General features: G+C 39.7%; 1 protein-coding gene across 4 annotated transcripts in view; it reads left to right on the top strand.

Annotated features, from left to right (window-relative positions):
* The window catches only part of map1aa (microtubule-associated protein 1Aa), a 48,374-nt gene that overhangs the window by 8,496 nt on the left and 16,786 nt on the right, over nt 1-23,092 (top strand). Inside the window, exons 1-2 of one of the 4 annotated variants that reach the window (XM_034116597.1) lie at nt 6,658-6,731; nt 21,921-22,003. Coding sequence is in view for 2 of the 4 variants with exons in the window: in XM_034116595.1 (XP_033972486.1) it covers nt 6,792-6,816; nt 21,921-22,003 (108 nt within the window). In the remaining 2 variants the exon portion in view is untranslated. Of the gene's footprint in view, nt 1-6,657; nt 6,732-6,771; nt 6,924-21,920; nt 22,004-23,092 lie in introns of those variants that run through there. The other 3 variants (XM_034116595.1, XM_034116596.1, XM_034116594.1) reach the window with 3 other exon arrangements.

The following is a 23,092-nucleotide window of genomic DNA, read 5'->3' as shown; positions in this document are numbered from 1 at the left end:
ATTCATACCACACTGTAAGAATACTCTATTACAAGTGAAAGTCTGGTAATGAAAATGTTACTTACTGTACTGTAAGTAAAAGTATAATTAGCTAAATGCTGTTTGAGTATTACACAGTTGTACCCTGTAGTAAAAAATCCAATATTAACAAACAAAAACGTAATAGCTCAAGGATTTCTAACAATATTTAAAATTTTTGTAAATTAAAAAACAGAACCTTATACTTTATAGACTCTATATAAGTGAAGCACAAAGTACAATATTTCCCTTTGATTTGTAGTGGAGTATAAAGTGCAACGAAAATAAAATTCTCAACTTTTTTGTCAAACACTCATCATGACTCGTGACTGATCAGTTGCATCCTGCGCATGCATACTTTGCTGTCAATGTCCTTCGTGTTGGTACACAAGTTTCAACACCCCACTAACAATAAAAACTGCCATACAGAAAAGTATTTACTGAATTTGAAGTAACGGCTGAAAGTCGTAACACTCCTCTGCATCCTGATATGGTCACCCTAAAATATTGACGTCTTTTCTTGTCAATTACAAACCCTCCAAGGCCTCTTTTAGGCTTCCTGATGACGCTCACAGATTCCCTGAGGAGCCGTCCAGTAAGAGCATTCTCTCGTGACGGTTGCATCATGATGAAATGGATGATCTATAGGTAATCAGTGCACCCGTCACTTTTCGTCCATTAGTGTCTTCGTCCCCAGCATCTCCACTTGCTAACAGCAGACCGCTTCCTGATCGACTGATGAGGCTCAGGGACAGAGTGGCAACATGACCGATCACGTTTCATCCCCGAAGAGGAGAAGGAGTGTGGCGGTAATGGTGTCCATGAATGCAGCCGTCGCCCACACGGTTCAATTAATAAAGACTCAGTGGACCTGCACTGCAGACTGATGGCTGGTAAACAAAACCTGGTGGCATCTGGAAGCCCTCAGGGGAAATGTAGTGGGCAGTAAAGCTTAGTGGCAATAATTCAATATTATTGTTTATTTTCTTTCGCTGTAATACTATTAAGAGATGATTACAGTCCAACAATGTTTACTGCATTGAAGAGCAGTTTGATTATTTCTGTGAATGTCTGATAGATAGTGATATTGGGAACATAACTTATTTTGATATTGATTCCAGTCATCAGCCCTAGTTATTGAAGGTATTGTGTTTGTAATCAACTATTATTCATTCATTCAAATCTAAATTTCTTTATGTAATAAAATGGGGGTAAGGCCCAAAATATATTGCATAACTTGCAGAGTTTTCAGGCCACTAGTGGTGTTAAGGAGCAATGTTTTGTCCATGTTTCGTTTTAATGTTGCACACGCACGAGGACACACGTACGTCCACGTGTATGCAGCTAACGTGACACATTCTATTCGAGTGGTTTCACGATGGTAAACAGTTTGTGGCAGTAGCACAGAATTTTGTGAACATTTAAAAAAAGAAAATCTCAGTCTGGATCATAGGAACAAGAACACTGACTTAACAATTCTAGTAGTCTAAAATGGAGCTAGTGATCATGTACTGCACAGCAGAGCTTTAAACTGAGAACTAACGTTAGCGTGCCAACATGCTAAATTAGCTAATTAGCATTAAAGACATCACGACACCTAAGGCTGATGGAAATGTAATACGTTAAGCAGGAATTTTTCCTCCTGGAGGGGACATAATTTTACAGCAATCCACTCAATATTTTTCGTGACATTTCACAAACAACCACAAGCAACATGAGAACCTCATGGTGGCGCTAAAGGTAACTTCAGAGGGTTATCAAAGTCCTTGGCCCCTACACACGGCGGCGTGCGTTGAAGCTTCAACGCTTCTGCCCATTCACTTTGAATGGGGTGACGTCACGCTTCGCCGAACTGCATTGTGGGTGCAAAGCGTAGCTTAGCTTGCGTTGCTCGCTTCAAAAGTAGAGCAATGTTCTACTTTTGAAGCTTCGACGGAAGCGTCAGCCAATCGAATCATATGCCAGTACAAGCTCTAGCCAATCAAACCGCTGCTTGTGTGTCTGGGGCGGGAGATTCATGTGATTGGTTGTTGGTCGAGCGTCAGACATGCCCGCCGGCAAGCTTCAACGCACGCCGCCGTGTGTAGGGGCCGTAAGACTCATTCTCTGGGGACCATGAATATTTGTGCAGTCTGGACCAAAGTGACGGACTGACAGATGTTGCATTCCCGCAATGCTGCTAGTATTGCCAAACAACATAGAAAATTCATTTATTCATTACAGTAGCTTATGAATAAAGGGAGTGGTGAAATACAGTACCTGATTTCCCCACAACGGCACACCCGAAGGCTGAGTGGTTGTTCACAAAGCGTCATGGTCATGGACATACTGTAAATCTGAAGCAGAGACAGATATGAGTGATGGCTGCAACAAATAAAAGGCTGTCAGGGAGCTATACAGCAATATTAAAGACCTTCACACACACACACACACACACACACACACACACACACACACACACACACACACACACACACACACACACACACACACACACACACACACACACACACACACACACACACACACACACACACACACACACACACACACACACACACACACACACACACACACACACACACACACACACACACACACACACACACACACACACAGGACACACAGGTATAATACCCGCTGCTATATTCTCCTCACGTACACATAGACATGCTGGCAGGGAGACAAAGAGGGAAAAAGGGCAGAGCAAACAATATTTACAGGGTAATGGAGGCAGATGCATCATGAGTGGGCGGTAATATAATGTTGTTGCAGTGTCAGCAAGTGTGAAGTTGCTGTGTCTCGATACATACTACATTATTAATTTACAACTCAGGCAATGTTATTTTTGTGATTTCTCTACTATATTCTATATACGTTTTTCTCTTTGTTGTGGATTTCACACCAACACTAAACTGATGTGGCTCAGATAAATAAGCTGGCGTGCAATCCATATCTTTGTCAGTTTTCAAATGAGCTGTTAAAATGTAAATGGCTTAAACATTTCTAACGTTTGTTCTGGGTGCTGGTTAGGCGGACGTGTGATGATTAATAATTCAACAGCCGTTATTGATCAGCGCCTGGCCTTCTCTGCAATCAGATCCGTATATCAAGTAGGAGGGTCCGCTGCTCCAGAGCCTTTCATCTTGACCTGACAATACACACCCTCATACCAACACACATGTGAAAAGATGCGGAAAACTGTAATGTGAGCTGTATTGTGAAAGAAGAGAGTGTGTTTGTGATGTCCTTGGACCTGAGGACAAATACACTGAGTTAGTTCAGTTCATTAGGTACTTCTCTAGAATCTACTGCAATCAGAGCAGTGCAGTCCAGACAAATATTTAGGGTTTGAGCAACTTTTAACAAAATGCTAAGGGACTGGAAACAGGTCAAAATGTAATCTTACATATAAACCCTTGATTTTGATGTACTGATAGGATTTTATATTTGCAGAAAGTAATCTAAATCAGTTTGGATGAATGGGGGAATAATGATTAAAGGCCGGTATGGTGTTATGACCACTACTCGCGATACATTTAAATGTTTTTTACAAGAAGATCCTGTTTCCATTAAATTATCCACACTCCCTGTTTCACTATTCAGCTGATTGACACATGATGGCAGTAAGGTGCAAAAAAACCTTTAAAAAACGCATGGAGAAGATTGCAAGCTAGGAAACATGAATGCCCATGATTCACAACTTAAAATCTACCTTAACAGGTCTGAGGAGGACTTAAAAGTAAATCAACACCTTTGCACAGGCTACCTTTAAAGTTTAAACAAGTGCAGTCATGCTAGCAGCTCTGTTATGCTGTACTTAGGCATAGCGATGCTTTGAGCGAAATGCTAAAAGCTAATGCTAAAGCTAAAAGATAAAGTCTATGCTCAACAGAACATGCAAACAAACGGATTATAAGCAGGTGTAATGATAACATTATGTTGGGATGCTAGACGACATTTTGTGGCAATCCACTTAGTCATATTTACAGTATAGACGATAGTGGTGGACTGACTGACATTACCACCCACAAACTGCTGGCATTACGACAATTGAAGCTTCTTCTGAAGCAGTTTTTAGAACATTTGTGAACATTAATAAGACTTGTAAGAGAGGGTGTATCTTGTCCCTGATTGACCCAAGGAAAGCCTTAATCATAAATGTGTGTGACATTAGTAAATACTAGTAGGCCTATTTACATGTTTCTTAACTTGGTTATAAACCCAAACTTGCCCACACATTTTAACAGCTCAGGTTTGGTAAATTAGAGCTGCCACCTTCTATATAAAGCTTGTGTCAAAGAGAATAGATGTGCTCAAGTGTGAAGCACCATGGTGGAAGTACTGCACAATATTTTCAGAAATACGTGACCTTGACCAGTGTGTTTTTTTATGTGTGAGTGTGTGTGTGTGTGTGTGTGTGTGTGTGTGTGTGTGTGTGTGTGTGTGTGTGTGTGTGTGTGTGTGTGTGCGTGTGCGTGCGTGCATACTTCAATGTGTGAGAGAACTGAGAGTGATGTAAGGGGTGGAGGAGGGAGGAGAGGTGGGCAGGCATACATGAGACATTCAGGGGAGAGAAAAAGAGCACGTCTGGAGAGAAGGGTGCGGCAGGCCGGGCACCGAGCTGCATGGCTAACAGCTGTCTGACATTTAGAGGAGACTGCCGGTCATCTGAGATGATGCTGCATCAGTGCTGCTTCATCAGGGTTGATATGATAGATTTGAGTTTCACTAAGAGGCTTTTTAAAGAGGCGGATAAAATGTGACGCTCTTTTTAAATGGCTTTTTACAATCAGACCTGAAGGGTGAAACTTTTTTCAGCAATCTTAAAGTCTATTAATGACAGTTAGAGCTATTTCTGTATCAAAGGAAATCATTTTCTGTGTGATCCCAAAAAAAACAAGTTATTTAAGAAACAAAATGATAAATGTCTAGACTACTTCTGACAGGGAGGGTAACATTGAACAATGAAACACTGTCATCAACCTCTCTGAATTAGCATCAGTCTTTCTGTTAGTGAAATGTTGTGATTCATGGTTTATAGTGGGTCAGGTTGGCAAAGCTAACGGCCTATTTTAGTTTGTGTCTGTCCCGCCCAGCAGCTGCTGTTTGACTCACAGCTGTTTGAAAAGTCCCGTTCCCAGAACAGACAACTTCCCACTCAACGAAAATATCTGACTTTAGTGGTCCAGATATGCTAGCACAGCATCCACCTCCACAGTAAACCTGAAGTGGTTGGTTCTTCTACCCCTGTAGTCAAAAGGCAATGGATAATTACAGCTTTACAGCCACATGCTATTGTGTATCTATTTATGATATCAAAATAATGGTTGAAGGCCATCCACACTCTGAGAATATAAAGTACACCTTTTTACCTTTAGGGGTACAATGGCTCATCACTGGGGCAGTACCCTCAAAGGTACAGCTTTTGTACCCTTTACCTTTGGTACAAGTTTGTACCCTTTCATTTGTACCTTATCATCAGCAGTCTTGTACATCTGGTAACAATTGTGTACCTTAATTTCATAGGTACACAATAGGTCTTTTTAAAAAGGTACACCATTTCTACATTTACACATAAAATAAAAAACACATAATGAAACTTTGGAGATTTTACAAGGGTTAAATAGTTTTCAGATTTCAGAGAGTTGATTTTTTGAGAGTTATAAGAGGCCAAGGGTTGATGTAATTGGTAATAATTTAGACTAATATTTTGAAAAATTACATATTTGACGGCAAATGCATCAGTCTGACTTATTAGAGTATTTTTAGACTTAGCTTTTATAAATCTGACAGATTTTTTAAGCAAAGAAGTAGAAAATATAAATAACAGAAGGCTTCACTCTGTAACAAGAAAGAAAAACATTGAGGCCACAGTTTGTTCTTGCACATGATATTTCAGTAGTGGCCAAACATTTAATAATTCAGGCAGCGCACAAGGCCAAGTCTTTCGTTGCAGCTGCTACCGTGCTGCAGGTGATTATTAGTTCTTGTTTAGCATACCTGGTTATCTGATTTACATTTTTATGAGACCGCAACTAATGTTCCCTAGCAAGCTAATGATCAAATTCACACCGGTATTTAAAGCAGGTGCACGGCACTTTAGGCATTAGGGAAGAAGGGTGTATACATTAACCTAAAATATAGGTACAATGTAATGCAATTTCAGGCTGTGAATTATATATTGTTCCCACAGATCAGTAAATCATGACTTGACCACTTCCTGTTGACAGAACCATTTGACTTCTGGCAGTTTGGAGGGGGGTTTGAAACTCCAATGAGAAATTAGAATTGTGGAATAAAAATATGAAAAATCCAAGTTAACAACAAACACATCTAAAGACTTATTTTTTTGTTCCATGCTGTTCATTCAGTGAGGGGTGTGATAGGGGTCTCATGCCCTTACTATTTCTCAAATCCAGGCTGCGGCCCTGTTTCAAACATATTAATAGATGTATTCCTCAAATATTAATTCTTCATGTTATCTTGAAGAGAAGTTGACCTAAAAAAAGACGAGAGCTCTTTTCTGATTCATGTGAATGCTGCTCGATCCCTTTACTATATCGGAAACGGTAGTGTACGAGGGGCTCCTGAATGCAGCACGGCTAGCACAGTGTAGGTGTGGAGCTGCAGGCCGACCCTGCTTCATCCTCATCCGCATCCGCAGCAGCAGCAGCACCGCCCCTCCCTCTGCTCCATCCACACCACTGACGGTAAGACACACACTTTATTCCCGCGTTAGACAGCCTGACATCCAGCAGACGAGGCGGTGGATGTGCGCCTCTTTTCGACCGGAAGGTGATGTTATAGGAATGTTAGAGACGGGCGGCGATAGACTGGAGAATGTTCTGGAGAGGCTGCTTGTTTTATAACACCGCATCGTTAATCTGGAGCGCAATGCACTGGTAGAGGAATGCATGCATTTTTTATATTGACATTAACTGTATGTGAGGAATCGTGTTAGGATTGGTGTTTGCTGTGGTCGTGTATTAACTAGCCTTCATATGATGTAAGTAACATGATTAAGAATCTAATTTCATATCGTTTACATGTCCTGTTGACGAAGAGCCTCATTTTTTAAATTTGCTCCTAAAATGCTCCAATAGTAGTTTATATAGACATGCTATGGTGCATTTATGTAATTATGTCACACACTACACTGTACTTTATGGTATGCTGTTGAGGCAATGGCCAGGATTTTAGGAGGTCATGAGTTCTGATTGCTCCCAGCACAATCTCACATGATTTAGCCACCAGAAAAGATAAATGATAGCCTACCCTCTTTTCTATTTATATCTTAAACTATATTTCCTGTTAATGGGATTTTTCTATTTATTGAGTTAAATGATTGTTTAAAGCGTTTTTCACAATGCCAGGGATGTAATTCTACGAAATCCCTTGTTTTTTACTAATCTCAAATTATCGAGTCAATATGTGCAATTGTAGGAAGAATGTCAACTCCTCCCTAGGTTGTTAAATCCCTAAAAAAATAAAAATAATATAGAGGCCATGTCACTTTAAGCCACAGCTCTTTCTGGCATTGCTTAATTATCTTCTTTTCATAAAGGATGATAATGCAGGATACCGTTTGGAGCTAAGGTAGGCCTTTAGCTTCTTGACTCCTGCCCACGCTTTAAACCCACAGTTTATGTTCAGTTGTCAGCTGCCCTCAATTCAGTCAAGTCAATTGGGCTGACCTGATTTTTTAGATGGGGAAAAAAGCATCTTCTGACCTGAAGGCAACAGCTGAGCCTCGCTGACTGTGGGGCTGAGCCTGTGGTCGGGCCGCAGCAGCTGGTCGGTTCATCTGCAACCTGTGTAGGGATGTGCTGGATTACACTTCACTCTCTGAATAACCCTTAATTTATGCAACAGGCTAGACAAAAAAAATTCTAAAAATAGAAAAGCACACTGACGACTTGCAGATGTTTCATCTAGTGGCACGCAAGGCAGAAAGCGTTATTTCTTTGGTGTTTTATGTACAAAATGGACATGTAAGGTTTCCCTGAGATGGCTTGTACAGAAATACATACGTTATTGTTGATTCACGAATGGTCAACCTATTTATATTAATGAAATGCAATACCTTTGGACTGTTGCTGCAGCTAACACTTTTTTGATCAACAATTGATCAATAGGTCCATAAGATGTCATTCAATTGTGAAAAGTGCCAATCCCAGTAATACAGTATTTACACACCCAAGGCGACAGCTTCAGGAGAGATGAAACATCTTATTGATTAATCAACTAGTCGTTTTACAAAAGAATAAAAAATAAACCTTTACTAATTGCTGAAATCACATTGAAGGCATCTTTAGTTTTTAAACAGGTAACAGCCTTTGGTGGGGCCTTATGGGGAAAATCAAATAGCACAATATATTTGATTAAATACCTCAAAAGCCTTATTGCAACAATATTGCAGGGTTGGCTGTTTGTACTCTCTCAAAATATGAACACATTGAGAGTTTTTGATGAAATAAGTGGGAAAATATTAGAACATATGGAACAGTCTTGTAAATTAAACACATTACTTTACTGTAAAGCAGCTTTTAAAAACAGGAAAAGATGACAACTATTTAGGGCTCCTCCTACACATTTCATTTTTATTGATTAAAGGTAGGGTAGGTAATTTTGGAGAAACCAGCTCGAGTGCGCTAGAATGTGAAAATACACAGCCGGAACAAATCTGCCACTTCCTTACAGAGCCCCTCCTCCAACACACACGAACGCGCACATGACCAATGAGGGCACGAGATAAATTTGTGCACGAGATGGAAGGCTGACAGGCAGGTAGGCCATCCAGTTATTTTAGCCGGGCCGGCTAAAATGATTGGTTGTGCTTTTTACAGTACTACGGCTTCCACAGATGACATTTTTTTATGGATTTTTTGTCAAAGCACTTAAGATATTCATTGCTATCGGGATGTTAAGAGCATTCCATGGAATATAACAAAAAGTGTATCTCGAGCCGGTTTCTCAAACTTACATACCCCACCTTTAATTAAAATACATGACATTTTATATAAAATATCAGCAACTAGTGAAAAGCGGCTTAAATATTCAGACCATCAATCCAACACCCAAATTTAGATTATCATTGCATAATATATGCTCACATTAGAGAAACTCGAACAGAATGGTCCAAAATCGTTGCCTGTTGATTGGCTGATCGTCTTCATACTTCTATTGGTTGGGACAAAAACAATTTATTTGAAGATGAAGATTTTATCAATGTAACAATTAGTTTGCAAATAAAAACATGTCAATATTGGTTAGCTGCAGCCCTACTCCTGTTGTAATACATCCACCAGTTTACCCAGCTGGTGGTTTATCATCACTACTGGAAGCTGTCTTTGAAATGTCCTTGAGTCGGCGTCCTCTCTCAGAGACTGAACATGTGGACACACAGGCTGCTCGGGTCCTCTGCAACAGTGCTTCTGAAGGACCGTGTTTCATAATGTCTAACTGAATGCACTTTATTATTAGATTCTCCTTTAGAAACTCCCCCACCACCTCCCGCCACACACACTACCCTGTAGTGTGCTCTGTGAACTCCCATAATGCCTCAGGGCGGGTAAAGGCAGAGTGCTGAGCTCAGCAGGATCAGCAGGGTGGAGCGTGGAGGAGACGGATGCCCAGCAACAAGGATAGGTTTATGCTGGTACAGTAGAGGAGTGGTCCCCTGCTGAATGGGGTTATATTCACTCCATCGGTGGGATGATATCAAATCAGAAAAGAGCTGCTAATACTTGAGAGAGAAGACTTTCCATCATTTAACACTGATGTACTGGAAGTCTATCCCTTATTTCTGTTCTTGCAGAGCATAACTGTATTTCTATAGCTTTAACATCCAACTACACACAACAAAATCTGTGTAATCTTTACACCTACGGGTGTTTAGTACCCCTTGTACTAAATGGGTCAGTACGCTTGAAATAAATTGCTCTTCTTTTTGGCAAAGAGTGCCTGAATATTCATTACACGTGCAAAAATAATATTGATTCTAATTCGCATCCCAATGCGGACATGGACGATTCTGCATCTCTGCAGTGACAAAGTGTAATCCTGAGTTTGAAAATATAATGAGACCTACATTCAAAATCAAATTAATTTATAGTTTCTAACATTTTTACGTTATATATTTTCACATAAGTGATAGCCTACAAAAGTAGATTTTGGAGAAAAGGTTTTAGATTATATCAGAATCAGAATCAGAATACCTTTATTAGTCCCACAGAGGGGACATTTACGTTGTTACAGCAGAAAAGAGCCACAAACAGCTTAATGTTACATATGTTACATGCATTATATAATACAAAATAAAAAGTTACACAATTTACAAAATACACATCCTGTAACAGTTCTTAGGATTTAGCAGGCAGGTATATATTGCACAGTTATTAACGGAATATATATATTGCACATATATATATTGCACATAGTTGATTGGTATTTAGCAGCAAGGGGTGATATAGTCTGTATTGTTGTGTGTGTGGGGGAGGGGGGGTCTACTAGGGGCTGTGCTGGTTGTACAGTCTGACCGCTGCAGGAAGGAAGGACCTGCGGTATCTCTCCGTGAGACAGCGGGGGTGCAGCAGCCTGTCGCTGAAGGAGCTGCACAGTGAGGACAGGGTGTCCTGGAGGGGGTGGGACACATTGTCCAGCAGGGAGGACAGCTTGGCTGCCATTCTCCTGTCTCCCACCACCTCCACAGTGTCCAGAGGACTCCCCAGGACAGAGCTGGCCTTCCTTACCAGTCTGTTCCGTCTCTTCCTGTCAGCAGCCGAGATGCTGCTGCCCCAGCAGGCCACACCATAGAAAATGGCTGATGCCACAACAGAGTCATAACATGTCTTATAGTTAATTTCCTGTAGCAACAGTTGCATTAATTGATGAAAAAAAGTGGTCATGTTCAGAAATATGGAAAATTGGATGTTATATCTCGAGATGCTTCGAGAATCGTTATCGAATCATGTCCTAAAGCCAGTGAAGACTCACTCCGCTGTTACTGTATATACAGCATATTGGTGATTGGCTTGTTAAGCAGTTGCTTATAAAGACCAACATGTTTTTTAGTTTGGTCATCATGGGATTTAGGAACAATAAGATGAGTATAGAGAAACACCAGCCCTTGCTGTAAGAAGCTGCATATAGCCCGGCAACTAACAGTAAATATGTGCAATGATATTTAACATTCAGTGTTGGCGGTGCTAATTGATTTTTGCTGCCGCTAATAAAATCAGTTTCTTGGTTACCTGAGGCAAGGTTTATTTTTGCAGCAATTGATAGTGCAAGAAACAACATAGCATATGGTGTCTCACTGGCCTGTATGCTATGCTATTACAGCAGATTTGGGGTGAAAGTAGCTTTCACAGAGACCAGCTCTGGGTTGTGCCTGCTGTGAGCTGTAATTACAGTCTGATCTGTATCTGTTCACACTGGAGCTGTATCCCCCCCCCCCCCCCACCACACACACACACTTTTTAATGGATCACCTTCAAACTGTCCTGAGTGCACCTTTCTAACAAAACACGGCATTAAAACTCATTTATTTAGACGTGTTTGTGTTCAAGTAGTTCTCTTCTAAATGGTCCTTCAGTATTGTGAATACAGAATGAGAGCAGGGGCCCTACTAGTGATATTATCCAAACAAAGAGACATAGGTTAAACTTTGAATAAAATATTTCATTCCAGTAGAGCATTATTAAAGGATCACACAGGGTTGTCTCCATAAATTAAATTAGAGTACGTGCAATCCTCTTTACATATTAACTATTTTCATTTTCTTTGGTCAGTTTGGAACATTTAAAGTGGACCTATCATGCTATATTTAAATGATATATTGTAGGGCCATACCTATATAAGGTATATTTATACGTTTCTGTTTTCAAAATACCAAACAGATCATGCATTTTAGCCATGCCTCATTTAGCTCTATGTGCTGTTTGCTGTCTACGGGTCTGATTCTGCTGACCACACCCCCCTGCAGGAGAGGTGAGACATGCTCTGATCAGCTGCTGGGCTGGGTGTTTTATTATATAGAGTTGTTATTCATTTGTTTTAAAGCTCAATAAATAACAAAGAAGACCTTTGACCGGCACTTTTCTAATTTTGTCCGGAAGATTTAAACTTTAACGGACATCTTGACCGGCGAAAGAAACTGAAACTGAAACTCTACCGCACGGTCCCCTCGATCCTTGGAAGAGGCGGAGAGGTGGGTGTTTGTCATCTGCTGGTGGACTAACCGGAGAGAATTACAGTGCTTGCCTCGACGGGGAGGGATTGCATTGAATTAAAGCAGCAGGAGCAAACGCTTGCCTCGGGGAGGGAGAAAAAAAGCTGGAGAATAAACAGAAGGGTAACCATGGTAACTATGGGCGGGAAGTCTTCTTCGCTGCTTTTGTGGCAGACTACAGCGCCACTTACAGGCCTGGCATATGTACTACAGCGTCTCCAGCGCTTTCGAGCGGCAATGGCCGGCCGTGGCCCAACCCCACATTCCCCTGATAGGTGGAGAGTTGGCCCAATAGCCGTAGCGCCACTTCTGTGACGACATAGAAGTGTTGACATCTGGATCAGTCTGTATCAGATCCGTTGCAGCCCCTTTTTTTAGAGATTTGGGTATGGAGGAAAATAGAGAGGGTTGTGTTTTCTGACACTTGGTGAGTTCCCTGGAACACCGGGGACACATATTCATGTATAAAAGACGTACAAAAGTGCATTTTGCATGATAGGTCCCCTTTAATAGCACAGAAATAAGCCTTGAACCCTAATGGCCATTACATGAATTCTACATGAGTAGTGTGTAATTATTGAGTCATTATTCAGGGTGTCCGCGGGGTCTTAAAAAGTATTAAAAGTTGATAAATCAATTTAGCGAAAATGAAGCCTATTAAAAGGCATTTTCCAAGGTATTACATTTTGTAGCTTGTTTTCAATAAGTATATAAATTGTCCAAAGAGGTTGTATTCTACAGTTTGCCTGAATGTAATCATTGCGTAGGTGTGTAGTGTGATTCTGTGTAGTTTATTTATGGCATCCCGTTGGATTTGACGTCATCTGAACAGGACATCGCACGCTCACTGCTTGATAGCGCGCGAAGGTCCGTTTACGCCGGTTGTTAAACAACATCGTTATGGGGAAATGCAAGTTTGCGTCCAAATGGTTGGAAGATAAGGAGGAAGGACAATCAATACTGTATATAGTAAATGTGAGGTAAAGTGTGTCGCCAAGGTAACCGGTTAAAACTCGAAGTGGCGATGAGGTCTTAAAATGTATGGAAAGGGTCTTAAAAAAGGTCTTAAAAGGTATTACCTTAGACATTTGATTCCTGCATATACCCTGCTATTAGAAACACCACAATATAATTGCTTTATGTATCCAAATTGATTCAAAATCCAAAAGTGAGTTAGCTAATAAATCATGGAACGCTAACAGGAAAAAATAATCTCAGTGATTGGATTTGATTTACTGCAAATAAGTCTACTCAAAAAGACTCACCATAGTGTTAATTGTGTATTGATGGGGAAAACTGGTCCAAACCACTAACTCCAACACATCAAATCAGGCATCTTCCACCAGAAGTGATGGGCTTGTTCATGTTTTTCCAAGTCATTCAGCAAACAGAAATAGAAGAAATGTTGAAAAAGACTAAAAAGAACACTTTCACACTTTGAGTAACTGACAAAAACAGAACACATTCTGTCAGTTATCTGATTACGGGACATGAAACATTAAGGACAATTAATATAGCTACCAACGACTGAGCTGTAGATGTCCTCAAAGACCCTAAAAAGGCATTAGGTTTGTGCTGTTATACGATCCATGTCTGTGTCAGAAATATCTATGTCTGTCTGCTTGATTTCACTGAGCCCACATTTCTACACTGATACATATATTAAAATACTCTGATGGGATTACAGCAGCTTGTCTGAAGAAAACCAATCAACACTTAGACCAGTTATGACGTCTTTCGAGGAGTAAGTGTGAAACAGCGTGGAAATAATGATGTACATAAGATCTTCAGCAACACTACAACTACGCAACATCTTCCTATATCTATGAATATGTCCACCTAAATTAGATGTGGTACAGGCTCACCCTGAGAGCTGCATCAGTGTTAATACATCTGAGGGTGAAAGCAGCAGGTACAAATCACCTGCATGCCACAGTGATGTTCCTCTAAGGAAATGTACACTGCCTTGTTTTATCCTTAACTCGGTTACTGTTGCTTGGAGTCATGATTCTTTTTTTATGTTTCATTTCACAGTAGCTTCAGCGCACTGAGCTAGTTTAAGTCTGATGGGCGAGGTGTTAATTGATGAACCAGGACAGTAAACAGTGATTAACCTACATAAATCATGTTACCCCACACGGTCTGTGGCCCCTAAGGCAAACCTTACTTCTGCTTCAGTAACACACAGTTGGTGTTTCCGATCTGGAAGCGATGAAGCATCACAAAACTGTAACATTGAACTTCTCTGTAAACCTCCAACAACACAGGCGTTGGTCCAGACCGGAATATCTCAACAGCTATTGGGTGGATTGCGGCACATTTTGCAAGACATTTTTGTTTTCAAAAGGATTAAATCCCACTTGACATTACCTCTAGTGCTACCATGAGCTTGACATATGTGCCTTTAAAGTGAGATGTCTTGAAAACTATTGGGGAGTTTACTTTTATACAAAACTCATATCTCTCTAATACCTTTTAAGGCTAAATACTTGCTAAACAAATAACATTATAGGTAATGCTTTGCTTGCTAATACTCTAAAGTCAGACGGTAAACATGACACCTGCTCAGCGTGTTAGCATTGCCGTTGTATGCGTATTAGCATGCAGACCTCTACATTAATCTAAAGCACCTAGCATGGCTGTAGTGTCTTGTTATATTAACATTGAATCAAGTACAGTAACTGCATGTCATGTAAAAACTAACAGAGACAAACCGTAAGAGATTTATGATGAATTATACAGCTTAGCAGACAGACACAATTAGCATGTAGCTTGTGAGCAGATCAGTTGGTATCTTAAGAGACAGATGTGTTTCTCAGATGTTAGGGAGATTAAAAACCGAATAACTTGACAGAGATCAAGTGGTGAAAAGCACAGGTCAAAATGTGTAGGTAGAAAACAGTTTGCCGACATGTTCACAATATCATCTTGACTTGTGTGGACTATAAAGCTACTTCTGCTGCCACCAATTTTCCAAAAGATAACATTGGAATCTAAGTGTAGAAAGCTAATCGGACAGTTAGCATGCGTGTCAAATGACAGCTATTGGCCTACAAAATAACTGATTACCATAAGATATACATACTATTAAGAGTTGGACAGGTCAACATTTTTAACAGTTGGTGACGCTGCATAAAGTCAGAGGGTTGCCAAAATCAGTAGCGTCTTCATGAGGGAAACATGTTTATCGCAATCTATCCAATAGTTGTTGAGATACTATAGGCTACAACTAACTAATAATCCACCGAGCTATACGTTGGTAGCGTGGCTAAAGTGTGAATTTAAGCATTTATAGACAAAGTTTCTCCTAAATTATGTTTACAACCTTAATTTTATAATAATCACTCCATTAGCAATAATTACAGTACGGCCAAAGAGTGCCAATTACCTAGCTCATTATATTCACATTCCCTGCTTTGACTAATAGCCCTCTGGATGAGTCAGACCAGTCATAAGGAGGCCATCTTACTGCTGTGTCATAAAAGGAAAGATATAATTGACCATGCTGCCACTCAATATAAACTAACTTGTAATGAACAAAAGCTGATGCCAGCTGGAAACCGGACAAGCAGCAACCTGCCGTAACACAGAAACAGCCCCTTATTAGTTTGTTCTTGTTCTTTGAGCTTCTGAGGACACTTTATTTTTGAATAGCTTGACTCAATTTGACTACAACAGGTGGGCTTTGAAATCATCCCTTACTTTTTATATAAGGTTAAAAGAGTTGTGTTGTGTAAAAGTTATTTATTTGAGATATCTTACAATATCAGTACATTGTTAAAGGTAGGGTAGGTAAGAATGGAGAAACCAGCTCGAGTGCGCTAGAATTTGAAAGTACGCAGCCGAAAAAAATCTGCCTCTTCCTTCAGACTTCCTTACAGAGCCCCTCCTCCAACACACACGAACGCGCACATGACCAATGAGGGCACGAGATAAGTTTGTGCACAGATGGAAGGCTGACAGGCAGGTAGGCCATCCAGTTATTTTAGCCGGCTAAAATGATTGGTCGTGCTTTTTACGGCGCCACGGCTTCCACAGATGACATTTTTGTATGTATTTATTGTCAAAGCATTTAATGTATTCATTGCTATCGGGATGTTAAGAGCATTCCATGGAATATAACATAAAGTGTTACTGAAGTGAATTACCTACCCCACCTTTAAATGGAGGTAGGTGGAGTGTCCTCGCTTAAGAATATGTCTGAATGTGTCCAGAGTCAGCGCTTCCTCTGTCTGACTTTATATAATATATGAGCAGTGAAAATGCTGAAAACCACCACCGGACATATTTTCCTGTTGTATTTTTAACCTCTGTGGGTAAACAATAAGAGGATGTGGGGTCATACAGAGTGACATACATGGGACATGTTCTACTTTACTACACAAACATCCACAAACACACCTCTGACATCTCTTTGGACCTCAGGTAGCGTGACAGCATGAAGCTGTGGCAGTGAATGGGCAGAGAATGTGTCGCAGCCGGCTGCACACCGCTTCCCATCATGCACCAGAGGCACGAGTGTGTGGGCTCACTGTGCTTTTCATTAATTCCTTAATGCTATGAAACTCCCACTCACTCTCAGACATCTCACTTTGATTTTCAGAGAGGGAAGCTTTTCTTCTGCACCATCTTACTTTGTAAAGCTCGGTGAAACAAAACAAATGTACCAGATTGTGTGCGGTCATATAGTAATATAAGACACCGAAAGTCTCAAAGGTTTCCAAATCAAACGCAAGGTCAATTTAGTAGCTCTTCCGAGGCTCTTGATCATGTCAATTTTTCTAAGGATGGCGTTGTCAAATTGTAATGGGGTATCTAGATTTAAAAACATTTTTCATTTTGATTTACAATACTTCTTTCACAGCAGTTCAAGGACTTATTTTTTCCAGTTAGCTTTTATAAGTTGAGGCAAAAGTACATTCTATGATCGAATACACAATCTTTTTCATGAAGAGAAATGGAAAATTGAACATTAAACATTTCCTAAACTAAACGGTGAACACTCAAATCAAAATAAATGATTGAAAAGACACAGAACGTTTTGTAATTATTAGATATTTTCTAATAAGTATGAGAGAATAAATCATAGTAGAGATAAAGAAGTCATTATCCTCTTTGGAGAAAGCATTTTACTTCCTTAGAAATCCTTCAAGATCTTCATCTCAATTGTAACTGATTCAAGTCGTATTAACCATTGAGCTTGCATGTCAGATCCATATACATGAACAAGTATAAGCAATATTCTGCTGATGAAGAAGAACCCTGGTGTGTCAATGAATGAGCTTTTAATAAGATAAAGTCATGTTTGTGTGTAGATGAGATGATCAGGGGGCCTCCAGTGCCTCCTGTGCACATGGCCCATAATTCCTTGCTGCATCTCTGCGTTGTGACAAAACACTACCACTTCAGCCAACTGATATAAACGCTGTGCATGTCTGAGAAGCTTATTAACCGCCTCGCTCTGCTCATTCCTATTTCAAGCTTTCCAAGGACAATTTCCTGTAAAACCACTCATGTGCCCACACATCATTCAGACTGTTATCATGGAAACAAATGTAGTCTGGGCTTCTGTGGCTCATGCTTCATCTAGCTGAATACAACAGACTAATAATGGAAGATTAACTGGAGGAGGATGGATACTAGTAAAACTGTGACACTGTCAGCCCTGTTGGCTCCGAGGGATAAAGTGACTCAAGCACAGCAGGCATGAGATTATAGTGGTGTATAAAACCTGTACTGTTCCCTTTATAACAACTGGATAATGATGACTGGTCAGTTTTGCCTGTGGATGATATGATGGAAGTGAAAAGTTTGGACTCAACAGCTTCAGGCTTACGGCTATATAGATGCCAGCTAACATACTGGACTGTAGCTATATAGAATCTCTTTAAAAAAGAAAATCCAAACTCAAAAGCCACTTTCTAGCTTTTTCCAGGGATTTGAAGTGTGCCAAAAGTCTTCATCAGCAGAATGATGCTTATACTTTGTCATATATATGCATCTGCCATGTTTATTTTTAAGTTTCCTTTTCACAATGTATTAGGAGTAGTATGTCCTGCTTGACACATTACAATGGCCACGATAACCACTGATAACACTGAAAATGGGTGTGTACCGATAGGTCAAACCCATATCATGACTGGATTGACACAAGTACTGTTTTTCCCATTCATGACATTTACTTGATGAAATTATTTTTTAACTTGATTTCTTTTATGACTCTCGTGGTGAACAGTGAGTCTAACCGAAAGAGGTTAATACCTGCTCTCCTTTCTTGTAGCGCGATGCGAAGGTCGTCATGTCTCCTTTCCAGCAGCACTTAGTCTTTCAGATGTCTTTCTGTCTGCTGTCGGTGCTCCAGTTAATTTGATGTCATAACGGTTAAAGGCACTAAAAGAGATAAGATAACAATAAATACGGTTAATGTGAAGCTCCTCCGTGAGGGCACTCAGCCCTCCATGAAATAAGGTTGTCAGATGTAGCCCTGCTTTATAAAGAATATTTTGATGCTCCTAGTAAATGTTTAAAATAGCACTCGGGCAGTCAAACAATGCAATTAATCCCCGAAAACACTTTAGTCCAACATTTAGGTAGTAGTCTTTTTTTATTTCAATGTCACAGAAAAGGATTAGGTCCACATGTGAATTTTCTTTTTAGATGAAATAAGTATTCTGACTTTAATCACAGAACAAAATAAAAAACACAACTTTTGTTCAGATCTCATAAAAAGAAAATTCACATGTGGACCTAATCGTCTTCCGTACAATTGATATGATCCAACCTCAGAATTGGGGTGTTTACAGACTCGGCAACTTTTTAAAAAACAAAATTGTTGCTCCCTCTAATGTTGCCAGTAATATTCATGAGATACAGCCACAGTGTGAACATTTTCTGCTACATGGTTTGCTGACTGGGATTGAATGCAGCTGTCAGCAATTATAGAGAGCCAATCAGCTGGCACCTGAGAGCATACCTGGTAACTATGGTAAGGACATCAAAAAAACTCACAAATGTAAGGCCGACATGTGGATTGTGAATGTTTAATATTTAACATAGTTCACATGAATGCTGGTCTTTTACATTCACATCAATAAAGCATGTGCATAGTTCAGAATCCCATACTAATGAGCAACCAGTCTTCCTCAACATATTAAGAAGAAGAAAAAAAAACCCGAATGCCAATATTGGCATTGTTTTTTCTATCGGCACAAGTTAACCCTTAAATGGGCATTCAGATTTAAATATTCTGGAAAAATGTATTGCTATTTTTTTTTATTTCACCCATATTACACTTTTATACACCCTTATTACACCCATATAACTCTGTTATTTCATCCATATAAGAGTGTTATTAGACCCATATTACACCCATTTAACACCAATGTCTCATCCATATTACAGAGCAAAGACATTGTTCTAACACCCATTTTTTCACACATGGACACAGCCTGTGAAATGACTGTATCCCTCAGGAAACATAAACCATTTAAGGGTTAACACATTCAGAGTACAATATTCATGCTGCATAGAGTAACTGCCTGTTGTTATTTTTACATAAACAGTCTCCAGGGTTCAGATTTAAAAAGAAACAACCCGAAACCACCAGTCCGACTCTGCTTGTTTGATCAGCAGCTGAACAAACTCAGATTGTGAACATATTTCAGTGATAAATGTGACAGTAAAACAACAGCATCCATAAACTGGGCCCCAGTGAGTTTACCCAGTAAACATGCTGCTGATCTAGCGTTGGCTGTTTGCACAAATTAGCTCATAATTCTGATTCGTTCCGCAGGATGCTTGTAAAACTGGTACATTGCAAAGTGACACTGCTGCCAGTGTGTTATGTACCTGCAACCTGTTTATGAATGTAAGCTTCCCTGACCTAACACATAACCCCAGAACAAAAAAGGGATGTCATTTCCTCTCCCAAGTGCTGAATGAATTGTTCCACCCCTCATTGCCCTTGCCTCCTCTTCCAGCAGGGGAAAGAGACACAAACACCATGTGACAGCTCCTTCACATTTTTGAGGCGGAGGAAGAGAACATCTTTCATGCTAAAAATAGATCCCCTGATGAAGCGCCTGCATGCTTATAATGCGGCTGCTGCTACGCTTTGGCCCTCGCCTTCACCTCTCATACTATGTGATGCTGCGTGCATACTCTCATGCAGTACGAGCCTCCCCTCCCTCTCACAGAAATGCTGCAATGCGTCTCCCTCAGCCAGGACTGGGTCAGTGTAACTCAGCTAGCAGCAATAGCCATAGAAGCATCCCCATAGCAACAGCCAATGAGGATTATGGCTGGGGGATTTATTTTTGTTGCGTTATTGTTGCGATTGTGTATGAAAAGAGCTTCAGGATTAAACTCGTCTAGGGGGCTTTAGTTAGGTTCAGTGGAGAAAGGAGATGGCTAGTTAGCAAAAGAGGAGACAGGGCGGGGTTGAGGACACTTCTGCAGTGGGACAGATGCTTGAAGATAGGGTGTTGTATTGTCATTAAATGAAAGTGGTCATAGGATGTTTTTATTATGGGAAACATTGTTTTTCCTTCTAATTTGGGCTTTCAATGAGTCAGACATGCCAACATAACTTCTCATTCACTTAATCATTCCTTAGACCAACATTTTGTCGGAATTTCTAACAACGTCAATCATGGGGCCATTTTCACGATTCTGATTGACGCTGGACGCAGATGTTTTTCTAATGTTTTATTATTATTTACACCTGTATGTGACATTACACTCTGAAAGATCCAGTGATCATTATTAATGGGTATTTATTGACAGAAATATAATACGATATTCATTATTAGATTTATTTTTTATTACATAATCAACTTAAACTGAGAACCGTTGTGTTTTCGTTAGCATAGAATGAGCCCTTCATATCTACAAAGGGAGTGGCTCTTCTTTCATGGACTCTGCAATGTTGCACCGCCATAATACTACAGAAGCCCAAAACAGACAAACTAAACTCTGCCTCTAGAGAGAGTATTAGTTCTTTAACACACTTAAAACAGGAGGTTTGATTGGAAGCGTACTCAGTTTGGTTGCAATCTGCCAACTTACCGTTAGAGGCCACTAAATCCGACACACTGCCAATTAACGTTTTTTTCCGAACATATAGCATATAAATGAGAAGATCAATACCACTCTTATGTTTATACTTGAAATATGAAGCTTGAACCAGCTAGCAGCCGTTACTGTAGTTGAGCTTAGCATAAAACAGAAGGTCAAATAAAATTGAGCTACATACCAGCAAGTGTTAAGCTCAACAAGTTTTATTGTGGTGGATACATTTGTACATAAAATGATGCATGGTGGTTTTACAGGGTTTTACATGCTCAAATTCTTTCTTGGCTCACTCACAGCACTAGTTTCATTTTCAATATGAAGACACGAGTATGGTTTTGATCAAACCTTCATTAAGAAAAAGAAACATCATTAGTAAAATATTGAACTATTCCCTATATTGTGTTTTTTTTATTTGATCTATTAGGTTATGCGATTATATCCTACCAATGACTTTTTTAACGTTATGGATTTCATACTGTAATAAGAGAAACAAACCAATATTCACCCAGTCAGAAGGAGGCCTCTGTTACTCATCAATCATTATTTGGCCTTGGTGTAGTCTTACGTTTTTTTCCTTTTACTGTGTTTACCGCAGGCCAGCGGATTCTCCAGTATCAGAGTGACGTCCTCGAGACAGTAGTGCTGGTGAACCCATCAGAGGAGACCGCTGCCTCAGAGGTAAGTCACACCTGGACAACACAGACAACGCACAGCATGGTGTTGATGAGCAGACTCTCTGAATCTAAAAAGTCTTGATTGAACTTGGTTTCACTCACCAAGAACCTGTCAGTAATATGTCTTTTGCTATAGAAAACATTATGGAATGCATAAAAGTAGAAATTGAAATGAAAAAAATCTAAAAACCTTCTGATAAGCTGCGTGTATAGAAAACCAGGATCATGTATTGACACATTTGAGAAAAAGCTAGCTGAACTTTATAACTACACAAGCAGCAAGAAAATGCTCTTTGTATGTGGAGATTTTAACATTGATTTGCTAAACCCACAAGAACACAATGCAACTACAGAATTTATTAATTATATGTATAGCAACAGTTTATATCCTACAATCACACGACCAACCAGAATAACATCACACAGTGCTACACTCATTGACAACATATTCACAAATGTTATGGATAGGAAAGTAATAAGTGGAATATTAATAAATGACACAAGTGATCACCTGCCAGTCTTTGCAACAATACAGAACTGTACTAGGATAAAAAAAGACACCAGAACAGTCACAATTACAAGACACAAAACACCAGAGTCTGTTAATTCTTTTAAAGAAGAATTATCTAAACAAGACTGGAACAAAGTGTATGTATGTAAATGAAGCCTATGAATCATTTCTACATATTCTATCAGGGCTGTATGAAAAACATTGTCCTTGTGTAAAGAAAATAGTGAAACAAAAATATGCTGAAAAACCATGGATCACTAAGGGAATATTAAATGCATGTAAAACGAAAAATGAATTATATAAAGACTTCTTAAAGAATAGATCAGTAGAGGCTGAACAAAAATACAAAAACAAACTAACAAAGATAATACGATGTAGCAAAATGGATCATTACAACAAATGATTGGAGGATAACAAAAATAACATTAAAAACACATGGAATGTATTAAATACCATTATTAAAAAAGGAAATGGAAAGGCACAATACCCAAACAGTTTTCTGTCAAAAAACGATACAGTAATTTATGACATGACCTCAGTTGCTGAAGATTTCAATAAGTACTTTGTCAATGTTGGTCCTTG

Source organism: Trematomus bernacchii, unplaced genomic scaffold (assembly GCF_902827165.1).
Source record: "Trematomus bernacchii unplaced genomic scaffold, fTreBer1.1, whole genome shotgun sequence".
NCBI classification, from domain to species: Eukaryota; Metazoa; Chordata; class Actinopteri; order Perciformes; family Nototheniidae; genus Trematomus; species Trematomus bernacchii.
The sequence above is the reverse complement of the archived record's forward strand: the minus strand, read 5'-3'. Positions and strand labels throughout refer to the sequence as shown.